We start from the raw sequence: 22,160 nt of genomic DNA, 5'->3' as shown, positions 1-22,160 counted from the left end.
GCTTGTTCAGGGTCACCTCATTATTCCAGGTTGGTAATTATTTCCGCACAGGCAGTGAGCAGGGAGGGAGGTAAAATCACACATATTCCGACAGGCACCTGCAGAGTGGCATTTAAGGGGTAGCTAGATAAGTACATGAGGGAGAAAGGAATAGTTGATAGGGTGAGATGAAGTAAGATGGGAGGAGGTTTGTGTGGGGCATAAACACCAGCATAGACCTGTTGGGCCGAATGGCCTGTTCCTGTGCTGTAAAAGTCTATGTAATTCTATGTACTGGAGACTTGGGATCAATTCTCTGTTCCAGCTGGGCAGTTACGTGGCATCTCAATGAGAGATGAGTAAAATAAAACAAATGACCAAAGAAAAATAAACTGATTGTGTGCAATTAATGCTGAAGGAACTACAGTCTGTAAATAAAACCCACAAACATGAAGTATTCAACAAAAGGTGGACCAATTCCTATGTCAGCAGGGATTCCAGAGTCTATACAGGATCCAGTTTAAATAAACATCTCTGAAGCCAATTCAGTACACAGCAACTTTTATTTTGAGCAGTTACATTGCACGACTGCTGTAGAAGATAATTAGCTACAGCTGACAATGTCAGTACCCAATTTTACACAAAGCACAATGCACTGCACTTGCGTCTGAGCTCCATTCTCTTCACAAGCACTTGGTCCCCATTACAGACAGGCGGGTAGAACTTATCATCAGTGAAGTTCACATATGAATGCTTAAGGTACTCCTACTGAATTCCTATGTCCGCTATTGTTACACAGGCGTTTAAATAAATGCATAAAGATAGTGCACACTGGAATACAGCGAGAGTGATAAGCTTTGTCACTCAGATGTTCTACCCTATCGAGTCTCTAACAGGTGATTATGTCAAGAGGCTGAAGCGTTTACAGCCACTGACCCTATTTACAGAAAGTCAGCACGCAGTGACAAATTTTCTGTAGGTTGGTTTTATTGATAGATTCTTTGAATTTCATGTTGTAATGGCAGTGAGTGCTTCGTTCACTGTTTATAATGCTAGTGACCTCTTACTGCATGACGTCCCATGGTTTTTACACAGTACCCTAACAACCTTGATTTTTAAAAAAATAAATCATGCTACTTCTGGGCAAAATCAGGAGGGAAGGAGCGTTTCCGACTTCTGAGCTGGGGCACAGCGGGCTGTTGCGGCTGCAGAACGGATGCACGGTCTCACTCAGAATTAGGTCCAGCAGATCAACTGAGTTCCTCAGCACTGATGTTGCTGCTTTTCGACTTAAGTTTTTTTTTAGAATTGCAGGTGCTCCAGAGCCCAGGAAATCAGGGAGGGGCTGGAGATGCCAAATGCCCCTTGTCCCAATAGAGTGAGTGGGATAAACACCAACATAGATTGGATGGTCTGTTTCCATGTTGTAATTTCTATGTAATTCTATGTATGGACAGATTAGCACAAGGCCAGAAGTGAGGTGGGGAGTCAGCTGGGAGGCAGGAGTTGTCAGTCAGGACTACTTCGTTGGGTCAGGTTGAGAGTGAGCAGCTTGAAGCATGTGTCTCCCAGTTTTACCTATACTGGTCTGTGACCTTTGGCAAAATTTCTTCTGAGGAATTACTAGCCTCAACTATTCTTTCAGCCTGATTCCAGGGATTTGTTGACTCCGGTGCCAAATTCTGAAAATGAGTCAATGAAAGCATTTACGGTGTTGACAACCTTGCAAAATCATCTGCTAAACTAATCTGTGTAAACATTGGGAAGTTTTCTAATTTTGCCACACACCAAATGTTGGAGAATCCTAGAACTAGTCAATATTTGTTGAGGGGCTACAGAATTTTTGGCGACTGAGAAATAGACATTGTATATAGGGTCAGAGGTGAAATCCTGGTGCTGCGTTACCTACTCTACCCCCAAGGTGTGCTTATTGAATAGGTATTCAGCCAAGCCATTCTGGGGAGCACCCAGACGATGCAGGTTGGTAATGTGGTCCCCAAGTTTCTTGATGGTCTTGACTTGCTTTTCCAAACAGTGAGTCTCCAGAAAGTCACATAACTGGAAGAAAATGAAATCAGGTGCTGTTTATTGTGAATAAAGCATTAACTACTTTGAAGCTGAAAGATAATCCAGGTGACCGGGCATGGATGCAGTTTAGTGACCATTTAGGACAGATTATACAATCTTGTTCATGGCTCCAACTGTAGGATCTAACCGCTGGCGTCCACTGATACACTTCCTCCTTCGAAAAGCCTAGTGTTTCAGGCCATATTGCCATGACTAATGTTGCCATAATTGGTCAGTGAGACGTTCATTTCACAAAGCGGCTACAGCTCCCTTCACCCACATCGAGTAAAAGGTCAGTTTACTTAACCAAAAAAAGCAGTTGCCAAAGAGAGTTAGAATGGCTTCAAACGCTGAGTTAAGATGAGATTTGAGAACAGAAAGCTCTGATATAGTGTCCAATCCTCTGTTGCAAATGTTACTGGGCCACTTTGGAGCAGCTGAAGAATTTTCAAGCCCAGACAATCCCTGGTAACAAGTTATTCAGAGATGATCCACAACATCAACTTTGGGCAATTAATCAGAAAAATCTAAATCCCTTTCACCGACATTTGTCTATAATTCATGTTGAATTGCCAAAACCCCACATAATTAGATTTTTTTTCCAAATACTCACATGAGGGTCAGTTCTGTCCTTGGACAGTTTGTGTAGCTCCAGCAGGCTTTGGTTAATATTCTTCTCCAACTGCAGAGCGCATTGCATTGCCTGCAGACCATTGTCCCATTCGTCTTGCTCCGGTTTCTAAAGAGAAAAGTGTAGCCTGGTTAGTTAGGGTCAGGTTGACATACAAAGAAAGCATGAACTTCACAGGATTCTGTGGGATCTAGCTATAAGATATTAATAGATAGGTCTCTTACCTATTTTTCCAGCTAATTTTTTGGGGGGCAAATGTGCAGAGATTGAGACAATGGGCAGCAATGCTGGGGAATGAAGACTTTCCCACTTTGCTTATAACTTGATACTTACATCCCAAGAACAACATGCACAGTTCTGGTCTAATGGGAATCGGAGATCATGCAGAGCTCCAGTAATGAAACATACAACAGATAACGCAAAGACAAAACAGAGACAGCACAGGACTCTCACTGTACCAACATGCTTATACCCCAATCTCGGAAGAGCATTCCTTCTTGCTCTGGTGTGATGTTTCCTTATCATACTTTAATTAGATTCAATATTGAGTACTGAATAGAGAGCAGCTTTGTGCAAGGATTCTTTCAGAAACTGAGTATAAGACAGCCTGAGCTAATAATTAGATTGCTTTAGACACTTTGAAACAAGTAAGTAGGCTCTGGGCACGACACTCATCGTATAATTAAAGCACATTCCAAACGGTTATTTTCTACATTGGGTTTCTGTTAACCTTGATAGTTTGCAGGATGATGTGGCCTCCACGTTGATTTTGGAATTTCATCAGCTTCTCAGCTTGCTCATGCTCCTTGTATGACTGCTTCTTGAAGAACTTCATAAAGTTGTCCAGGGCAACATCACCTCGGTCAAAGTAATATGACTGCAAAAATAGGGTGTAGAAGGGAATTAATGGGCAATGAATCCAGTGAGTTCCCTAAGTGAGATAACCTGCTCCCCAGAATGCAAAGACATAAAGGGTCTGTAAAGATTCATATGGTGTTTGCCAAGGTAGAATCTTTGTGATTTTCACATTTGTATCAAATACTGATTTTTAGCACTAGTGACTTAGTTAAATTGTTTTGTATTCCCTCAGAAAGCTACTATGCATTACTCAGAAAAAATTCTATTTTGAATCAGGAATATTTCAGTCCTGTCTTGTTTTTTTGGCCAGCTAATGATCAAAACATATATTAAAATAGCAACGATTTTCTAGCATTTGGAGCTGGTGATGAAGCAGAAGAGCCTCAGATAAGAGACACTCACAGTCTATGATCATTTAGTCAGATTCAATCAATTGTTCCCAATGCACGCACGCAAACACTTCGTTTACTGGGAATTCATATGAAAAGTACACACCCGAAACAGTTCAATATCCATTTCATTACTCACAAGACATTCTCATTCAGACGTGACAGCACAATCATTAGTGAAATTTAAAAAATGTATAGAGATGGTCTTAAGTGCACATTTTAAATTAGTTGAAACTTTAGAGACTATTTCAGCTACTTTAGGAGTTGAGCAGTAAGCTACTGGGCCAGTGATAAAGGATAAAATATTGTTCCTAAAATAAAGTTGCTATAAGCAGAACAAGAAGTGGGAAGATTATTTCAGGCAGTGTTCTCTTGGGGAATTGTAGGTCGGCTCAGCTTTTGGATTAGTTGGAAATATCTCATCAACCCACCACTCCACTCTCTGAGGAAAGAATATGTCCCAGAACTTGCCATCTTACTAGAGTTTTGTATGGGTGAAGCACAGGACTCTCTGGAAAATTCAAGATTTCTACCCATGAATTTGGCCTTTCCAACGATGGTCAATGTAATGGGAACATGACTCAAATAGTTAACAGTCTATCTGCCCTGGCACCTCAGTACACTGAATTCCTGTATACACGCAAATCAATTGCAAGGGGGGAAGTGGAATGTGAAGTCTTGGAGGTGACAACAGACTCCACTACCACAATGTTTGCTGCAGCATGAATCACCCCAGCAGTTTCGAGCACCATGGAGGAAAACGTGCTCTGGTTGCTAAGCATAGCGACATCACAAGTAAGTTCACCAAGATATCCCGTGAGCAGTATTTATAATGAGATCGTAAACCCCTTTGGTCAGAAATACAACCAGCAGAGATCTTAATGCACCATTTTTCCAGTGTAATGACTAGAGAAATTCTGTACCCCCTCACCCACCTGTTTATGAATTGACACGATTAGCTCACGCCATTTCACAACATGTTAACAGACGACAGTTTGTTCACTGGTCAGTCATTAAATTGGGGAATTTATTTTTAAAAATTGGAAAATTAGTCTATAAACATTTGTTGATAACAAATGGTGGCTTGAATTTACACAATGTGGAAACTGATTGCTGGAGTAATCAGAATTGATTTGAGGAAGATATGGGTTGTCAGAGACATTTTCCTCTTTGTGCTATTTTAGCAAAAATAAAAGTATAAATCGGCATGCTGCACTTTATATTTGCGTTTACTTTTGTTGCTAAAAAGCAGGAAAAAATGTATCCCCAGGTTTTTTGGCTTCACATAAACACCAAAGGGTAGAACTTCTGACCAGTAAAATTCAGGTACGACCATTTAACACACTCATACAATATCCCCTATGTGCTATTTTTACACAGGCATTGTCTGAAGTTAAGCAGAGTGTAAAACAGTCCACACAAGCATGTAGTCCAAACAAATTAAACATCTTTACATTAACTATAACAATCAGAAGTTCTACACCCAGATATTATTAATTCCAGAACTGGTCAATACTCCATCTGATTGATAACCACAGTCACCACATGAAAAGGAATGGAATATAATTATTTTTCATACTTACCTAAATTTAATCTAATCAATAACAAAAATGTTTTCCTGCATGACATCAATACCTCCTTAGAAAGAAAATGACCTTTCCACAAGACCTACATGAATTCATTAGCACTCTGACTGGTTTCAAGCCAAAAGAGGTTTGGTTCAGGTGCAGAACTCACCATAGAGAGATAAACATATGAGGCGTAGAGCTCCAAGTTGATCATGCGGTTGATGGCAGTCTCGCTGTCCTTGTGGTAGTTCAAACGCACATTTTGGTCCATTCTGATCGGGCGTTTAATGTGCAGTAAAATAACTTTTGTTTAAAAAAAAACACTTCTGACAATATAAAAGCTAAGGAATGGCTGCTGGTGAGAGGCGTTCACAAGCAGCAGTCTGAAAACATATCACAGATGTACCTGCATTTATATTGCTCAGGCACAGCCTGGCTTTAAATTCAAGTTGCAGCGTGCTCTGTGAGTGACAGCTCTTTGAACTAATAGGGCAGTTGCTTTGACTCAGCTGCCATCAGGAGAGAGAGATGGGGTAATAGCATCAGGGTTTGTAAGGATTGACAAATCTGCTTGGCTCCTTGCTGGTACTGTCATTGCTACTTAATTAATCAGGGGCTCTCCGATGTGGAAAATCTCAAAGTATTTCCTTCTTATCACAGGACTGAAGTAAATTATTAGGCTAAGAATGAATTTTGGTGATATCAGCAGAAAATCATGTTTGTGTGACAGTCCTCTGTTGGCTATCTTAACAGAGGTGTCGACCTGTTTATTTTAAACGGGTTAGCACCTCCACTAAAATGGTAGACGGAGGAATGTCATGCCAGCGTGCTAAGCATTCTTCCATCAGTATCACAAGATGATTACAAATGAGGAAGGCCATTTGGCCCACCTTACTTCACTCATCCAGAAAGTCCCTAACTTCCGCCCATTGCAGCATATAATTGGTCCTTAAATGAGTTCAGGGGTTTTGCCCCTACTACCCTACCTGGGAGTCCATTCTATTCGTTGATCACTCCTTCTGTGAAGAAGTCCTAAATTTGCCTTTTGCTAGTTTGAACCTGTGTCCTACTCTTGCAGTTTAAATTAATTTAAGTAATTTTATGGATTTACCTTTCCCACACTGTTAACCATCTTATTTCCCTCCACAAGATCACCTCGCAGGCGTTTCCTTTCAAGATTGAAAAACACAAGTTTCTTCAATCTTTCCTCAAAACTCAGAGGCCTGATACTAGGGATCAGCCTCATGGCTCCTCTCTAAAACTGCCTCCAGTGCTTGAATGTCTCCCTCGTGTCTCAACGACCAGTACCGGATACAGTATGACCAGAACACTGCCGTTTGATCATGTCTTCTGACTTGCATTCTACTGTTTTGGCTGTATAACTCAACATTCTATTGGCATGAGCTCAGGAACATCCACTCTGGCGGAAGTTGTAGAGTCAGAAAGGGAAAATCAGCACAGGGAAGGAGCAAAAATACACAGCAGAATACAACCCATTTTAATCAATATTTCTTTTTAAAAATTGAGTTCAAAACTTTAATATTGAAACATTACTTAAAGGCTACGGAACCATAATAACTAAAAAAAATCTATTAATCTGCACGAGCTTTGGGTTATATCTTTTAAGATTTTTTTTTAACCTAAACTAAGTCGGGGAAAGAAAAAAGCAATGATATAATCAGTGAGCAGTCAACCGAACTTGGCTCTGAGCTGTCAAGACTGTTCATTCCCCCTGTCATATAATGAATGGAGCTTTTAGACGGAGCCTTAATCTGATTAGTTAAAAAAAAGTCAGCATCATCACTTGTACCAACACAGCCTACAAGGTAAAGATAGGTTATGCCCCAAGCACAGCAGCCTAAAGAAAAAGGCTCCTTTGTGCAGCTTTTCACAATCTGGGCTGTGCTCTTGTTTCAATTGTATTTGGACAGAACATGGTCTAAGCTCAGCTGCCCTTTGTTGCTGGTCCTTATATTGTCTGCAATTTTCTGAGAGCTTCACGCAGTAAAGTATTGGAATGGAATCGTAGGTAAGACAAAACTACCACAAGGACTGCCGTCAACCGCATGATCAGCATGGAGCTCTACGCCTCATATGTTTACCTCTCATGTAAAATTTGTGAGCCTTATTAAGAATTTATAGATGAGGTGTGACCGAGTCAGAAAAGAGACAGGAAATCAGTATGATCCAGTGTGGAGATCCTCTTTATTTGAATTTCTAACTTGTTCATCTTTGCTTTTGCTGACAAGGTGTTTCTTACCATAAGCCTACAAGGCTTTACTTTCAAATTTCCCTCTTTATTCCTCCCTTGAAGAAATTCAATTTGCTAGGGTATAACTCCAGCACAACCTCTGATTCAGGGTTGTGAGTACAAGTCTCACTTTGATTGGCAGTAACTCCTCTGAACTTTGCTCGTCTCTTTGACACACTCAGGAGCTGGAGCCCTGCCTTTGGCTTCTTCTGGATACCTCCATTGCCCAATGCATCCATCCTCTCTCCTGTCTTCCGACCCACGGTCCAAGACAATCCCGAGGCCTCCTCAAGATCCTAACCTAGTCGGATGTATTCCTGGAGGTTTCATCACATGGCCTATTGCCTCCATTCGCTCCGCCCGGTAAAAACACCTTTCTCCCCTATCTCCAATAATTTTTATAACTAATAAATGAACAACTCATAATACATTTTTAACACCCCTATGATTGTTCTACTGCTTGCATCAGTGTCCAGGAGATTAGTCTTCAATTCCTGGAGACTCCAGGGCAATCCTGGAGGGTTGGCAACCCCCTATCCTGAGGCCTCCTCAAGATCCCATCCCCAAGAGGCCCACACCTGAAACGTTCACTCACCTGTTCTCTCCACACAGGTGCTGACTTATTTGTTGAATGTTTTTTCAGATTTACAGCATCAACAGTTTTATTTTTGCTCAGTGTTTTCCTTTGGCTCTGGGTTTTAAAGCCCCCAAACACGTTCATTTAATCCCTCACATGCTTCAAAATGGCGGATCACACCCACAGTGCGCGGGAACATCAGGGGACGACCGTCTGCCACTCCCAAAATGGCGGCCAGATGCGGCCATGTGCTGACACACTCAAAATGGCGAACAACACGCAGCGCGGCTGGGAACCAGTCCATCCATCGAAGCGCCACTCTCAACATGGCGGCATCGCGCCGCCGCTCCCAATAGGGCGGACGCGTGCCGACACACCCAATATGGCGGCCAACAAATAAGGTTGACCAATCGGTCGTCGACGATCCAACCGTTGACGCGGCTGTCTCGGGGGCGCGCTGCACGCCGCTGGCCGGGCGCGCTCTCGCGGTTGTGCGCGGGCCTATGGGGAGCCTGTGGGGCCTGTTACCGGGTCTGTTATTGGGCCTGCAGCCGAGCCGCTGCCAACTGTACCGCCTGAAGGGCAGGGCCGGCCCGCTGCTGTGTGCCGCCGCCGGGCGGCAGCTACAAATCAGGAGAGGACGGCAGGGCCAGCGAGGAGGCCAGAGTCAGGGGCGCCAGAACTATCCGAATGAATGCGAGGATGCAATCAACGCCCAGATCAACCAGGAGCTCACTGCCTCCTACGTGTACCTGTCCATGGTGAGAGTGGAAGCAGCCTCACACAATCCCAGCACATCCCCTCACACAATCCCAGCACATCCCCCTCACACAATCCCAGCACATCCCCCTCACACAATCCCAGCACATCCCCTCACACAATCCCAGCACATCCCCCTCGCACAATCCCAGCACATCCCCTCACACAATCCCAGCACATCCCCCCACACAATCCCAGCACATCCCCCTCGCACAATCCCAGCACATCCCCTCGCACAATCCCAGCACATCCCCTCGCACAATCCCAGCACATCCCCCTCGCACAATCCCAGCACATCCCCCTCGCACAATCCCAGCACATCCCCTCACACAATCCCAGCACATCCCCCTCGCACAATCCCAGCACATCCCCTCACACAATCCCAGCACATCCCCTCACACAATCCCAGCACATCCCCTCACACAATCCCAGCACATCCCCTCACACAATCCCAGCACATCCCCTCACACAATCCCAGCACATCCCCCTCGCACAATCCCAGCACATCCCCTCACACAATCCCAGCACATCCCCTCACACAATCCCAGCACATCCCCTCGCACAATCCCAGCACATCCCCTCGCACAATCCCAGCACATCCCCTCACACAATCCCAGCACATCCCCCTCGCACAATCCCAGCACATCCCCTCACACAATCCCAGCACATCCCCTCACACAATCCCAGCACGTCCCCTCGCACAATCCCAGCACATCCCCTCCCACAATCCCAGCACGTCCCCTCACACAATCCCAGCACATCCCCCGTCACAATCCCAGCACATCCCCTCGCACAATCCCAGCACATCCCCTCACACAATCCCAGCACATCCTCTCTCACAATCCCAGCACATCCCCTCACACAATCCCAGCTCATCCCCTCATAATCCCAGCACATCCCCTCGCACAGTCCCAGCACATCCCCTCACACAATCCCAGCACGTCCCCTCGCACAATCCCAGCACGTCCCCTCGCACAATCCCAGCACGTCCCCTCGCACAATCCCAGCACGTCCCCTCGCACAATCCCAGCACGTCCCCTCCCATAATCCCAGCACATCCCCTCGCACAATCCCAGCACATCCCCCCCGCACAATCCCAGCACATCTCACACAATCCCAGCACATCCCCTTACACAATCCCAGCACATCCCCTCACAATTCAACACACCCCTCACAGTCCCAGCACAATCCCTTATACAGTCCTAGTGCATTCCCCCCCACAACCCACCATATCCTCTTACAAACCCAAAAGTAAAATGTATGTTAATTGATTTAGAATAAGCACAGAATAGGATATTGGTTTTAAATTAAACAGCTTTAAATGAGGCTGAAGATTAGAAGCCACTAAAAAAATATAGAGAGCAGACTCTCCTCAAGAATGGTTGAGACTAAGTCCACCAGCTTTTTGAAAAAGGGAACAATAAATATAAAACAAAAGCAAAATACTGCGGATGCTGGAAATCTGAAATAAAAACAGGAAATGCTGGATAACACTCAGCAGGTCAGGCATCATCTGTGGAGAGAGAAACAGAGTTAGTGTTTCAACTCGATGACCTTTCATAAGAACAGGAAGATACTAGAGATTAACAGTTTTTAAGCAAGTACAGAACGTAAGTATAGTTGGGATTGGAATTGGAAGTTATACGAATAGATATAAACTCAACAAATTTATATTAAAAACATTACATCAACTCACACTGCCTGTTAAGTTTCGTCTTTATAAATTTCAATGCCCTGTTTGTAATGAAAACTACCTATGTAAACTTTTCATATTGTAATTACACCCTCCAGCCAGTGGAGGTGCTGCAGGGCCTCCAGTGGTGGGAGGGTGTAATTGCAGGGTGACAAGTTTACATTGGTAGTTTCCATTATAAATGTGGACCATTTATTAAAGAAAGAACTTGCATTTATATAACTCTTTTCACAACCTCAGGACGTCCCAAAGCACTTCACAGCCAATGAAGTTCTTTTTGAAGTGTAGTCACTGTTGTAATGGAAACGTGGCAGCCAATTTGCACACAGTAAGATCCCACTAACATCAATGAGATAATGACCAGATAATCTGGGTTTATTTTAGTGTTGTTGGTTGAGGGATAAATATTGGTCAGGACACCAGGGAGAACTGCCCTATTCTTTTTTTGAAATTGTGCCATGGGATCTTTTAAGTCCATTTGAGAGGGCAGACGGGGCCTCGGTTTAATGTCTCATTCGAAAGACGGCACTTCTGACAGTGCAGCACTCCCTCAGTACTGCACTTGGGTGTCAAAACTCCCTAGAGTGGGACTTGAACCCACAAGCTTCTGACTCAGAGGGGAAAGTGCTACCTACTGTGCCAAGGCTGACACCTGTTCATAATTAGTTGCGCTGAGAAGATGGTGGTGGGCCTTCTTGAATCACTGACGTCCTTGTGGTGATGGTGCGCCCACAGTGGTGTTAGGTAGGGAATTCTAGGTTGTTGACACAGCGACGATGAAGGAACGGTGATGTATGTCCATGTCAGGATGGTGTGTGACTTGTATGATACTGTCTTCACACATTGCTCTTTTCTGTTTCAGTCATACTACTTTGACCGGGATGATGTTGCTCTGAGAAACTTTGCAAAGTTTTATATGGAGCAGTCAGTTGAGGAACAAGAACACGCTGAGAAGCTGATGAAGTTTCAGAACCGTCGCGGAGGCCGCATCATCCTGTGGGATATCAAGGTTAGTGGGAGGGAAAATATCTCTCCGTAGTCCTTTCTTTCTCTTTCCACCCTCCCCTCTCCCCAACGTTGAGAAATTTTCTTCAACTCCAATGAACCAGCTGTCTGTATTTTTAGAAACCTAACCAGGACGAATGGGGCAATGGTTTGGAGGCTATGGAGTGTGCTCTGCAGCTGGAGAAGGATGTTAACCAATGTCTGCTGGACCTGCACAAACTGGCTACCGAAAAGAACGATCCCAATGTAAGTGTGCAAACCTCACCAAATCTTGGCCATCCTGAATTGGCTTATCTTGATGTTTAAATTTATTTTCCGTGAGAGCAGAGAAGGTTAAGGGTTAATTTAATAGAGGTGTACAAAATTATGAGGGATTTTGATAGAGTAAATAAGGAGAAACTGTTTCCAGTGGCAGGAGGGTCGGTAACCAGAGGACACAGATTTAAGATAATTGGCAAAAAAAGTACAGGGGGGGGAATTAAGAGAATTTTTTTTACACAGCGAGTTGTTATGATCTGGAATGCACTGCCTGAAAGGGCGGTGGAAGCAGATTCAGTAGTAACTTTCAAAAGGGAATTGGATAAATACTTGAAAAGGAGAAATTTGCAGGGCTATGGGGAAAGCGCAGGGACAGTGGGACTATTTGGATAGCTCTTTCAAAGAGGCACAATGGGCCAAATGGCCTCCTTCTGCGCTGTATGATTCTATGATTAAACTTAGAAGGGGAGCATCTTAACGAGGAGCAAAGTTTATGACTCTATCCGGTTTTGCTCATCCTGGGAGGATAAGGATTATTAAAATGTCCATGATTGACGGCGGATCACGAAGGGGAACTTATGGAACCTGCCCATCATTTACTTTGTAAAAGGCAGACAAAAGTTCCACCCAGAAATGGCAGAGACCCAGCAGAAACCCCACCTCCCTGCAATTTTAAAAAGCCAGTGCTACATTAGTGACCCTGCATTAAACGCTGGGCAGTGAATATCATGAATCCAAACCCTTCAGACTGATTTGTAGCCATCAGGAAATCCCTCTCTGGTCTTGGCCTGAAATCGGGATCATGATGTCTTGCCCCTTGTTACTGCTGGTTAAAGTGCAACAAGAAACGTCTCCAGTGGAGCATTTCACCAGTGATCAATTCATGTTTATAGCTCTCCTACAAAAGAGAAACAAACTTAAAATGTGGACATTTGATTCCCATGTGAGCAAACTGCAGCAATTTGCATTTATATAGCACCTTTAACGTAGTAAAACGACCCAAGGTGCTTCACAGGAGCGATTAGCAAACAAAATTTTGACACTGAGCCACATGAGGAGACATTAGGATGAAAGGCAGGTTTTAAGGAGTGTCTTAAAGGTGGGAGAGAGGTGATGAGATTTAGGGGGGAATTCCAGAGCTTAGGGCCCAGGCAGCTGAAGGCACGGCCGCCAATGGTGGAGCGAAAAGCAATCGGGGATGCGCAAGAGGCCAGAATTGGAGGAGCGCAGAGATCTCGGAGGGTCTTTTATTTAGGCGGCATGATCTGGTGACCAAGATCTATTTGACTGATGTGTGGAAATGTCCTGACTTGAAATTTGTTTCACTAATCTACAAGATAATATAAATGAATTGGGTCTGGTAACTCTAATTCTATCAGCAGTGCCTGTAAGTGGTTTTGGAACTAGATCTTGAGTTTCCCCTTTTGCGTTAAGTAAGTTGCGATATGAAGAGACTTTTCTACAGTGCATTCTCTTCCTATTTCAGCTATGCGAATTCCTGGAAACAAACTACTTGAACGAGCAAGTTGAGGCCATTAAGAAACTTGGAGATCACATCACCAACTTGAAGAGACTGGGAGCCCCTGAGAATGGTATGGGCGAGTACCTGTTTGACAAGCACACCCTGGGGGAGAGCAGTTAACGACACGTGACATTTGGTCAACCAGTCCCATCAGGGTACGGCTTGTATCTGTTAAGTGTCTTAGTCAGATGCCCGAGTCTGCCTTTTGTGATTTCTGCAAGTTCACCGGCTTGTAAACATCCCGACTCTCCAGAAAGGATTCCATTGTTCAACTGAGTAATTGGGGCTGTAGATCTCCCTTGTCCCTAAGTGTTGAGTTATAACACTATTATTACCAAAATGGTCCTGGTAAATGCAGTGTGACATTAAAGTGAATCCTTTGCAGTGACAATGATCCAATGGACAGGCACTCTGCAAAGAACACGCTTTGCAATCTGTTCCCAAATAAAAGCTGTTAAACCTTTACCTTTTTGCCTCTCACTTTTTCTTGGATCCACAAGGGACGACTCGGACCCATTTTAACAAGAGGGAACCTTGCACTAGGCCAGTGTATGAATGTGGCCAAAGGGTCGTGCCTTTCTCAGGAAGGGGAGAGGTGCGGGATGAACCCTTCCTGAAGGTGCTTGGGCTGGGTAGCCAGTTGCCCTCCAACTGCGCAAGTGACCAGCCTCCATGTGTGAACCTAGATAATGATTGTGGGACTTTTTTGAGGGGTGGGGGCAGAAACGAGGGAAATCACAGCTAAATTTGATCTGTCCACATATGAACGCTTTCCAGCAAAAGCCACAGGGAGGGAGGGATATGTGTTTAGTCATGATGCTCCGGCCATCACGAGCATGGAGCAGGCTTGATGGACCAGCTGGTCTTTTCCTGCCTGTCAATTTTATAAGTTCATATAGGGATCAGGCACAGGAATCCCAGCTCTTTTAATCCATTCTCCCTAAACCAAGGAGCACTGGACCCACTTAGAATCATAGAATGGTTACAGCACAGAAGGAGGCCATTCGGCCCGTCGAGTCCGTGCCGGCTCTCTGCAAGAGCAATCCAGCTAGTCCCACTCCCCCGCCCTTTCCCCGTAGCCCTGCAAATTTTTTCCCTTCAAGTACTTATCCAGTTCCTTTTTGAAAGCCACGATTGAATCCGCCTCCACCACCCTTTCAGGCAGTGCATTCCAGATCATAACCACTCGCTGCGTAGAAAGGTTTTTCCTCATGTCGCCTTTGGTTCTTTTGCCAATTACCTTAAATCTGTGTCCTCTGATTCTCGACCCCTCCGCCAATGGGAACAGTTTCTCTTTATAAACTCTGTCTAGACACCTCATGATTTTGAACATCTCTATCAAATCTCCTCTCAACCTTCTCTGCTGCAAGAACAAACCCAGTTTTTCCAGTCTATCCACATAACTGAAGTCCCTCATCCCTGGAACCATTCTACTAAATCTTTTCTGCATCCTCTCTAAGGCCTTCACATCCTTCATAAAGTGCTTGTGCTCTCACTGCCCTGGCTGTGACAATTAACTTGCCACAGACCTGGGATTGAACTGTAAACCTCCCTGGTCTGTATGGCTCTGTTCCACCCAAACAGTGCACTTGGGAACTAAGCTACTGGACATCTAAAGTACCCCATTGACAGTGGTCATCTCAGCAGGGCTAGTCCCACTATCATTTGGCCACTAACTAGAGTAGAGCATCCTGCTGCTCATGTGCTGGTTGATGGTTACGTACACCAATTAACAGACGTTACTGTTAATTCAGATCCTTTTATTTACATATTCCAATTTTTTATACCCACCATGTAGATTTGTACTTCTCACTGAAACTTTTGTTGATGCAGCAGTGCAGTAAAGATGTAATTTTGAACACCTATTAAATCTCTCCTTAACCTTCTCCGCTTTAAGGAGAACAATTGTTATCTGAATTTCTATTTAACGGCTTAAAACTCTTAAAGGAAATCTTTATTTTTGATATCTATTTCCATCACTTTGTGGTTCACAGTTACTTGTAAATTTTCTCCTGTGACATGAGTTGTCATGGTACGGTCTGGATATTGTGGTTGCACAAGAGCAGAGTGAAAATTACAGCTCAAAGAGAGAAAGAACTTATATATATATATAGCACCTTTCATGATCTCAGGACACCCCAAAGCACTTCACAGCTAATGAAGTACTTTTGAAGTATAGTCACTGTTATAATGTAGGAAATGCAGCAGCCAATTTGTACACAGCAAGGTCCCGCACACAACAATGAGATAAATGACCTGATGATGTTGGTTGAGGGATAAATAATTGGCCAGGACACCAGGAGAACTCCGCTATGTTTCTTCAAATATTGTTATGGAATCTTTTACATCCACCTGAGAGGGAAGATGGGGCCTTGGTTTAACAACTCATCCAAAAGACGGCACCTGTGACAGTACAGCACTCCCACAGTACTGCACTGGAGTGTCAGCTAGATTTTGTGCTCAAGTCGCTGAAGTAGGATTTGTACCTACAGACCTTCAGAGGCAAGTGTTACCCACTGAGCAAGGCTGGCACCTAGATCGATCTCTCCGTCTCAAGGCAGAATGGTGGGCCTGTGCAGGACAATCTTGCAGGCATTTCTGACATTGAGTGACCCAATTTCTGGGTAAGTTTTTTTCTTCAGAATTGTATAATTTTGTATGTAGTTATTTTTAGTTGCACTACTTTTTTAAAAAGTAGGAGGCAGACTCGTGTTTTGCCTTCACCAGCCATATTTTCACAAGTGACCGTTCTTTGACTGCAGACCTAGATACCGATCGTCAGCAGGCTATTTCACAATAATAAGCATCACACCTCCCAGCTCAACTTGTTCTCACCCCTTGTCCAAGTGACAGGAACTTTGCAGCAGGAACTGCTCAAAGCAGTTAGGCCTGTTTTGTGAAACCTGTAAGGGTGACACAGAGTTACCCCAGTGTCACTGGATGGGAATAGAAAAAATGAAGTAACTGCCTTAGAACACCACAAGAGTGTTGATTACCCCCTTTATATCCTGCGGTGCTCACCGCTCATGGAAACAGCAGTTAGCAGCAGGAAACTAAGCTGATTATCTTTCTCCTTCCCATCTCAAGGATGTTGATGCTAATTATAGCATTTTGCTGCTGACCTGGCTAAGATCAGTTAAATCAACAGTCAGAGAGTTGAAGCTCAGACTTTCTGGTCTGTAAGGCTTTGTCCTTTTGAAATAGACCAATAAGATTGCATTGGAGTATACCTAAAACCAGCAAGAAATATGCTCTACAGGTGCCCTCTCACTAATACATTCTAACTAATCTGAACATCCTATAGTGCTGTGGAATCTGTATGGCTTTTGTCCTAAACCAGGAGAGCCAACCTTTGAATATATTTAAAGTTTATGCTCCGTAAACCTCTACTAATGTTTCAGTTACTTACATTTATCTCTTCCTGCCTGGTCATTTGTAAATGGTAGGCAAGCAGGAACAATTAGGTGATGCCAATCATGTGTTTCTGAACATTGAAGCAGTTTTGCTCATTGAGCAAGGGAGGGCAGTTGTCCAATATATTAGCCACATGACCAATTGCATTTCTTATTTAGTAAATAATAAACACCCTCCAGACTCACTTTGCATGTGTACTTTAAACTTCTAGTTCATTTGTTGGTGAAATACTAAGACAAAGTGTTTATGATCATTATGCTTTACTTTAGTTACTGAAGGTGGTGAATGGTTGAGTATACACCTTTACTTGTATTAAGGCATTTTCAACCAAAATTAGTGCAAGTTGCTATAAGTGTCACCTATGGCTAGCCAGCAATTTCAATTGTAATATAGCAGTGTTCAATGTTTGCACTTGTATTGAAAGGAGTGGTGAAATGTTAATACTGCACAACAATAAGGGAACTCATAATAACACTTACTGCCTTTTATTTGGTAAAAGATCCTTAAATCAGCAGCTGTACCATATACAGTTCACAATAATTTGGTGGTTTTCCCTCCCTTCAATAGAAAATTCACAATTTTTACTGCAAACAGTTATTAACTAGAGCCAGAAATAGTTTCACTTTAGTACATTCATCTTAACTTTTCCCCATTTATAATACTCAATTCACAACCAAGTTTAATTCCCCCTTTCGACAGTACCAAAAAAAAATGGCAGGCAGACACAAGTGAAAAGCATGGATCGTACAGAAGGTGGAGGTATAGGGACACTGCTGATTTCCAAGTGTGGACTTTAGCTGCTCTCTCCCAGTGTGTGCTTGTCAAACAGATACTCGGCCATGCCATTCTGGGGTGCCCCCATGCGGACCAGGTTGGTAATCATATCCCCAAGCTTCTTTATGGCATGGATTTGCTCATCCAAGTAGTGAGTCTCCAGGAAATCACAAAGCTGGAATAGAAAAAAGTTACCATTAGCCTTATGATTTTTTTTTTAAAAAAGCCATGAACACAGCACTGATGTTAGCATTTGCATTGTAAACTTTAACCTACCTAGTGATTTAAACTTAAAAATCTCAGATAGCCAAGAGAAAAAGACCATTGCAATAGATAATTTGAATTTAGGTAGTCAATTATGTTGACTGACTCAATGCATGATAGTTTTGTTAAAGATCAAAATAAGTCATTGCACTTATTCAGCTGCAGCAATGAATTGCAATATAAAAAAAATTACTCCCCCCTCCTCAAAAAAGCTTCCGAGACTACCAGAGCTAGGGTATTTCCACTGATTGGACACAAGGCTTGTACTTTTTGATTCGAGAGATAATAGTCCAGAGTGTGGCAATTGTCTCATTGCTAATCAAACGCCTTGGGGGGGGGGGGGGGGGGAAGAGAAGTAAAAGCCAGATAGGATTGGCCTTAAAGGGTGGGGCAGATACTTACATGAGGGTCGACCTTGTCTGAAGCGAGTTTGTGCAGCTCCAGCAGAGACTGGTTGACGGTCTTTTCCAAATGGAGGGCGCACCTCATCGCTTCGAGCCCGTTGCTCCACTCATCCCGGTCAGGTTTCTAGAGAGAGAGATTAGACCACAAGTTTAAAAAAAATCCCACTGAACAGAGAATCGTAGGGAGGGAAGAGAAAGGTCAGCAAGATCTATTGGGACCGGGAATGCCATAGTTTGCACTAACCGCGACATCCTGGAGAATGACTCGACCCCCCCGCCGGTTCTGGAATTTCATCAGTTTCTCCGCATGTTCCCGCTCCTCGTGGGATTGATCCTGGAAATATTTGGCAAAGTTCTTCAGCGCAACGTCGTCTCGGTCAAAGTAGGCGGACTGAAAGAGAGAAAGGAAAATGGGAGTGAAGTCAGACGGATCTGGAGCAATCATTCGAAACCCCCCCAAAAAAACATCTCCCAAAGACAATCCTGAGCTCAGTATTAGCAGGAAAGGCGAGGGAGTGAGAGTCAGTCATTATATTCACAATAGAGCTGATGTGCTTACAAATTACTAAAAACAGCCAACGCCATAATGGGAATTACACAAAGAATAAATCACAGATCTTGTGTTTCAAGGGTCAGATACAACTATTTTCTGCAAATCATTAACATGCAGTGTCGAAGAGTGGGAGCGAAATCCTCTCTGAAGGTCGGGGTATTGTACAAACAAAGAGCCAAACACGCCCTTCATCTAAACAAAGAGTTTCCTTACAAGAACCACCCCCATTCCACAGTGAAATGTAGAGTCTATTACACGAGAGAGAGAGAGAGAGACTCAATCAGTGCTAAATGTAGAAATCCCCCCCCCCCCAATATTATATTTTAAAGGTTTGTTTCCCCCGCAGAGTTAAAGTCTTACCATGGACATATAGACATAGGAGGCGTAAAGTTCCATGTTGATCTGGCGGTTGATGCCCGCTTCACATTCCTGGTGGTAGTTTTGGCGCACCTGGGAACTCATCTTGATCTGCTCTAGTTGGTAACTTGACAAACAAAAGAAAAGTGTTAAGTAGTACGAGGCCTGGGGCTCTATTCCGTTCAAACACTGTTGAAGCAAGAATACAACCCGGATTCTGAACTACACCTCCGCCAGCACCACTATTTATCCCGACAAACTACCGCCCACAATCAATCTGCTGCTTTGTTTCCGCCCCCCTTGGTATGATTCAGCAGAAATTCAGCAGCCTCGTTAACTCTTGGAGTGCTGGGTTTGTTTGTGATTCAGAGGATGCCTTTTCTTAAAACCCTCAAGGAGACACTTTTTTTTTTAAAAAAGTTCTAAAGCCTCAAGAGTATGCCTTTTGTAAAATCACCCATAAGGAGACACTGGGTTGCCCCGGTGTCATCAACCAAGGTAGGTTCACTGCCCAGCACTCTGAACGCTAGCGGTCAGCTCGTCGACCTGGGTGCTGAAAATTCGGGGCGGCTCCACGAGCTGGAAGTCGGCACTAATTGGGGAGGGGTGCTACCCAATGGCTGGAAGAGGGCCACAGTATTTTTGTGGGTCAAGGAGAAGTGATTCTGGTTAGTCTGCTCAACATCTGGTATGCGTGGCACAAGCTCTGCCCATTTGTACTTGAAAAGTGCAAACAAGGTCGTACAACTGGCGTAGGACCCCTATTTGCATGGCGTATGTTCCCTATTTGCATGGCGTATGTTCCCTATTTGCAAGGCGTAGGCTCCCTATTTGCATGGCGTATGTTCCCTATTTGCATGGCGTAGGCTCCCTATTTGCATGGCGTATGTTCCCTATTTGCATTTGCCAAGCAGCCTCACACCCGTTTCGGGCAGAAATGTTGGACACCCAATTACAGGCCCACCTGAAAGTTGCATCAGGCCTCCAAGGGGCTGGCGCCATTTCCCTGCCATTTTCAACTGCCTTATAAAGCAGGGCAGGCGGCAGTTGAAAATGGGCCCCTCAGAAGTCTAGACTGATACTTCAGTGCAATACTGAGAGACTTATGCATTGTTAAACTGTGTCATCTTTCAAGTGATGATGTGGAGATGCCGGTGATGGACTGGGGTTAACAAATGTAAGGAATCTTACAACACCAGGTTATAGTCCAACAGTTTTATTTGAAAATCACAAGCTTTCGGAGGCTTTCTCCTTCCTCAGTCCCTGTGTATTCAGGTGGACTGTTGTGTTTCAGGATTTTTTGACCATTTCTCTACAGAAAAAGTTACTTTTAAGATTGAGGTTCTTAAGCACAGTGTATTAGTTTACAAGTTCACAAAAAGGACACCTAGACGAAAGGAGATTAATATGCGAAATGGAAGTTGTTTCCCGTACACACTAAACAATAAGCAATTCATTAGCTTTCTAAGTGATCGAAAAACGCCAACACCCACAGGATGGGGAGGCACTATTGTTCCACCTCCGGGTCATGCTATTGTACAAGTAAATATAGGACAATGTGGGTCAACTCCCACCAAAGTGAGATGCTCAGAGCAGGTACTGGACCAGCTACCGGGAGTGAGTGAGGCCACTGTACCCAAGAAGGCATCTACGCCAGATCTGAAATTTCAAACTTGGATGTAAAAGTGACAATTAGAAAAAGAGCAAGGAGATCTCCCACTGTTGTGGCAAACATTCATCCCTCAACCAACATCACCAAAACAGATTAACTGGTGATCCATCTCATGGCTGTATGTAGGGCTTTGATGTGCTGCATTTTCCTACAAAACAACAGTGACTACACTTCAAAAGTAATTAATTGGACGTGAAGCACTTTGGGAATGTCCTGAGGGTGTGAAAGGCACTAAATGTTCTTTCTTCAAAGATCTGGTGACATCACAGACATATGGATGTGTCAGCAGCACAAACAGATGTGCAGAGTGCAAAGCCGATTAATGGGTTGTAAATATTAACAACAGATTTAGATATGTGACTACAAACATGTTAACACGTAGATGGCTGCCAGCGTGATTTACCCCAATAAACAGCTACTTAATACGGCCTAACTTATTGACTTAAGTCTATAAGTTTCAGAGTTCAAGTTAAATAATATCAGCTGATGTAAGACTACTGCCCGGTCAGCATTGAGAAATGAAGGGATGTCAGCATGACTTAGCGACAGCATTCCTACTGGTGAGTCAGAAGGTCACGGGCTCCAACCCCACTCCAGGACTTGAGCACTTAATCTAGGCGCCAATCGGGTCAAGTCAGCCCTGGAGGTGGTGATCCACCCCGATCAGACCTGCGCTGTACCCGGCAGGAAGATCTCTGATAGCCTGACGCTACTCAGGGATACGTTCGCCTACGTACAGGACAGGGGGGTGAACACCTGCCTGATCAGCCTGGACCAGGAGAAGGCCTTTGACGGAATATCCCACACGTACATGATGGACGTGCTCTCCAAAATGGGGTTTGGGGAGGGAATCCGCAATTGGATCCAACTGCTCTACACAGACATCAGTAGCGCAGTTTCAATCAACGGGTAGGAATCAGAAAGCTTTCCGATCAAATCTGGAGTCAGGCAGGGCTGTCCTCTCTCCTCCGTCTTGTTCGTGTGCTGCATCGAACCCTTTGCCGAGTCCATCAGGAGGGATGCGGGCATAAGAGGGGTGACCATCCCAGGCAGCAGAGGCACTCAGGTCAAGGCCTCCCTGTACATGGATGACGTCACCGTCTTTTGCTCGGATCAGCTGTCGGTCCGCAGATTGATGAGCATCTGCGACCAGTTCGAACTGGCC

At 44.2% G+C, this 22,160-nt stretch overlaps 3 protein-coding genes across 3 annotated transcripts; 1 reads left to right on the top strand and 2 right to left on the bottom strand.

Annotated features, from left to right (window-relative positions):
- Positions 1-567: 567 nt before the first annotated feature.
- On the bottom strand, positions 568-8,744 carry LOC137305547 (ferritin heavy chain-like). The gene is made up of 4 exons (XM_067974408.1): positions 8,339-8,744; positions 3,408-3,554; positions 2,660-2,785; positions 568-2,037 (listed from the first exon to the last, which is right to left on the bottom strand). The coding sequence occupies exons 1-4, from the start codon at positions 8,462-8,464 to the stop codon at positions 1,885-1,887; spliced, it is 552 nt and encodes a 183-aa protein (XP_067830509.1). The 5' UTR covers positions 8,465-8,744; the 3' UTR covers positions 568-1,884.
- Positions 8,624-14,022, top strand: LOC137305544 (ferritin heavy chain-like). The gene is made up of 4 exons (XM_067974405.1): positions 8,624-9,081; positions 11,635-11,781; positions 11,898-12,023; positions 13,522-14,022. Exons 1-4 carry the CDS (start codon positions 8,824-8,826, stop codon positions 13,675-13,677), a joined length of 687 nt encoding a protein of 228 aa, XP_067830506.1. The 5' UTR covers positions 8,624-8,823; the 3' UTR covers positions 13,678-14,022.
- Positions 14,023-17,440: 3,418 nt separating this feature from the next.
- Positions 17,441-19,554, bottom strand: LOC137305521 (ferritin heavy chain-like). Its single transcript, XM_067974383.1, has 4 exons — positions 19,327-19,554; positions 18,658-18,804; positions 18,412-18,537; positions 17,441-17,920 (listed from the first exon to the last, which is right to left on the bottom strand). The coding sequence occupies exons 1-4, from the start codon at positions 19,426-19,428 to the stop codon at positions 17,765-17,767; spliced, it is 531 nt and encodes a 176-aa protein (XP_067830484.1). The 5' UTR covers positions 19,429-19,554; the 3' UTR covers positions 17,441-17,764.
- Positions 19,555-22,160: the final 2,606 nt, after the last annotated feature.

The sequence above is a fragment of the Heptranchias perlo genome, chromosome 40 (genome assembly GCF_035084215.1).
Source record: "Heptranchias perlo isolate sHepPer1 chromosome 40, sHepPer1.hap1, whole genome shotgun sequence".
In the NCBI taxonomy this organism is placed as follows: domain Eukaryota; kingdom Metazoa; phylum Chordata; class Chondrichthyes; order Hexanchiformes; family Hexanchidae; genus Heptranchias; species Heptranchias perlo.
This window is presented reverse-complemented; position numbering and strand designations above follow the sequence as displayed.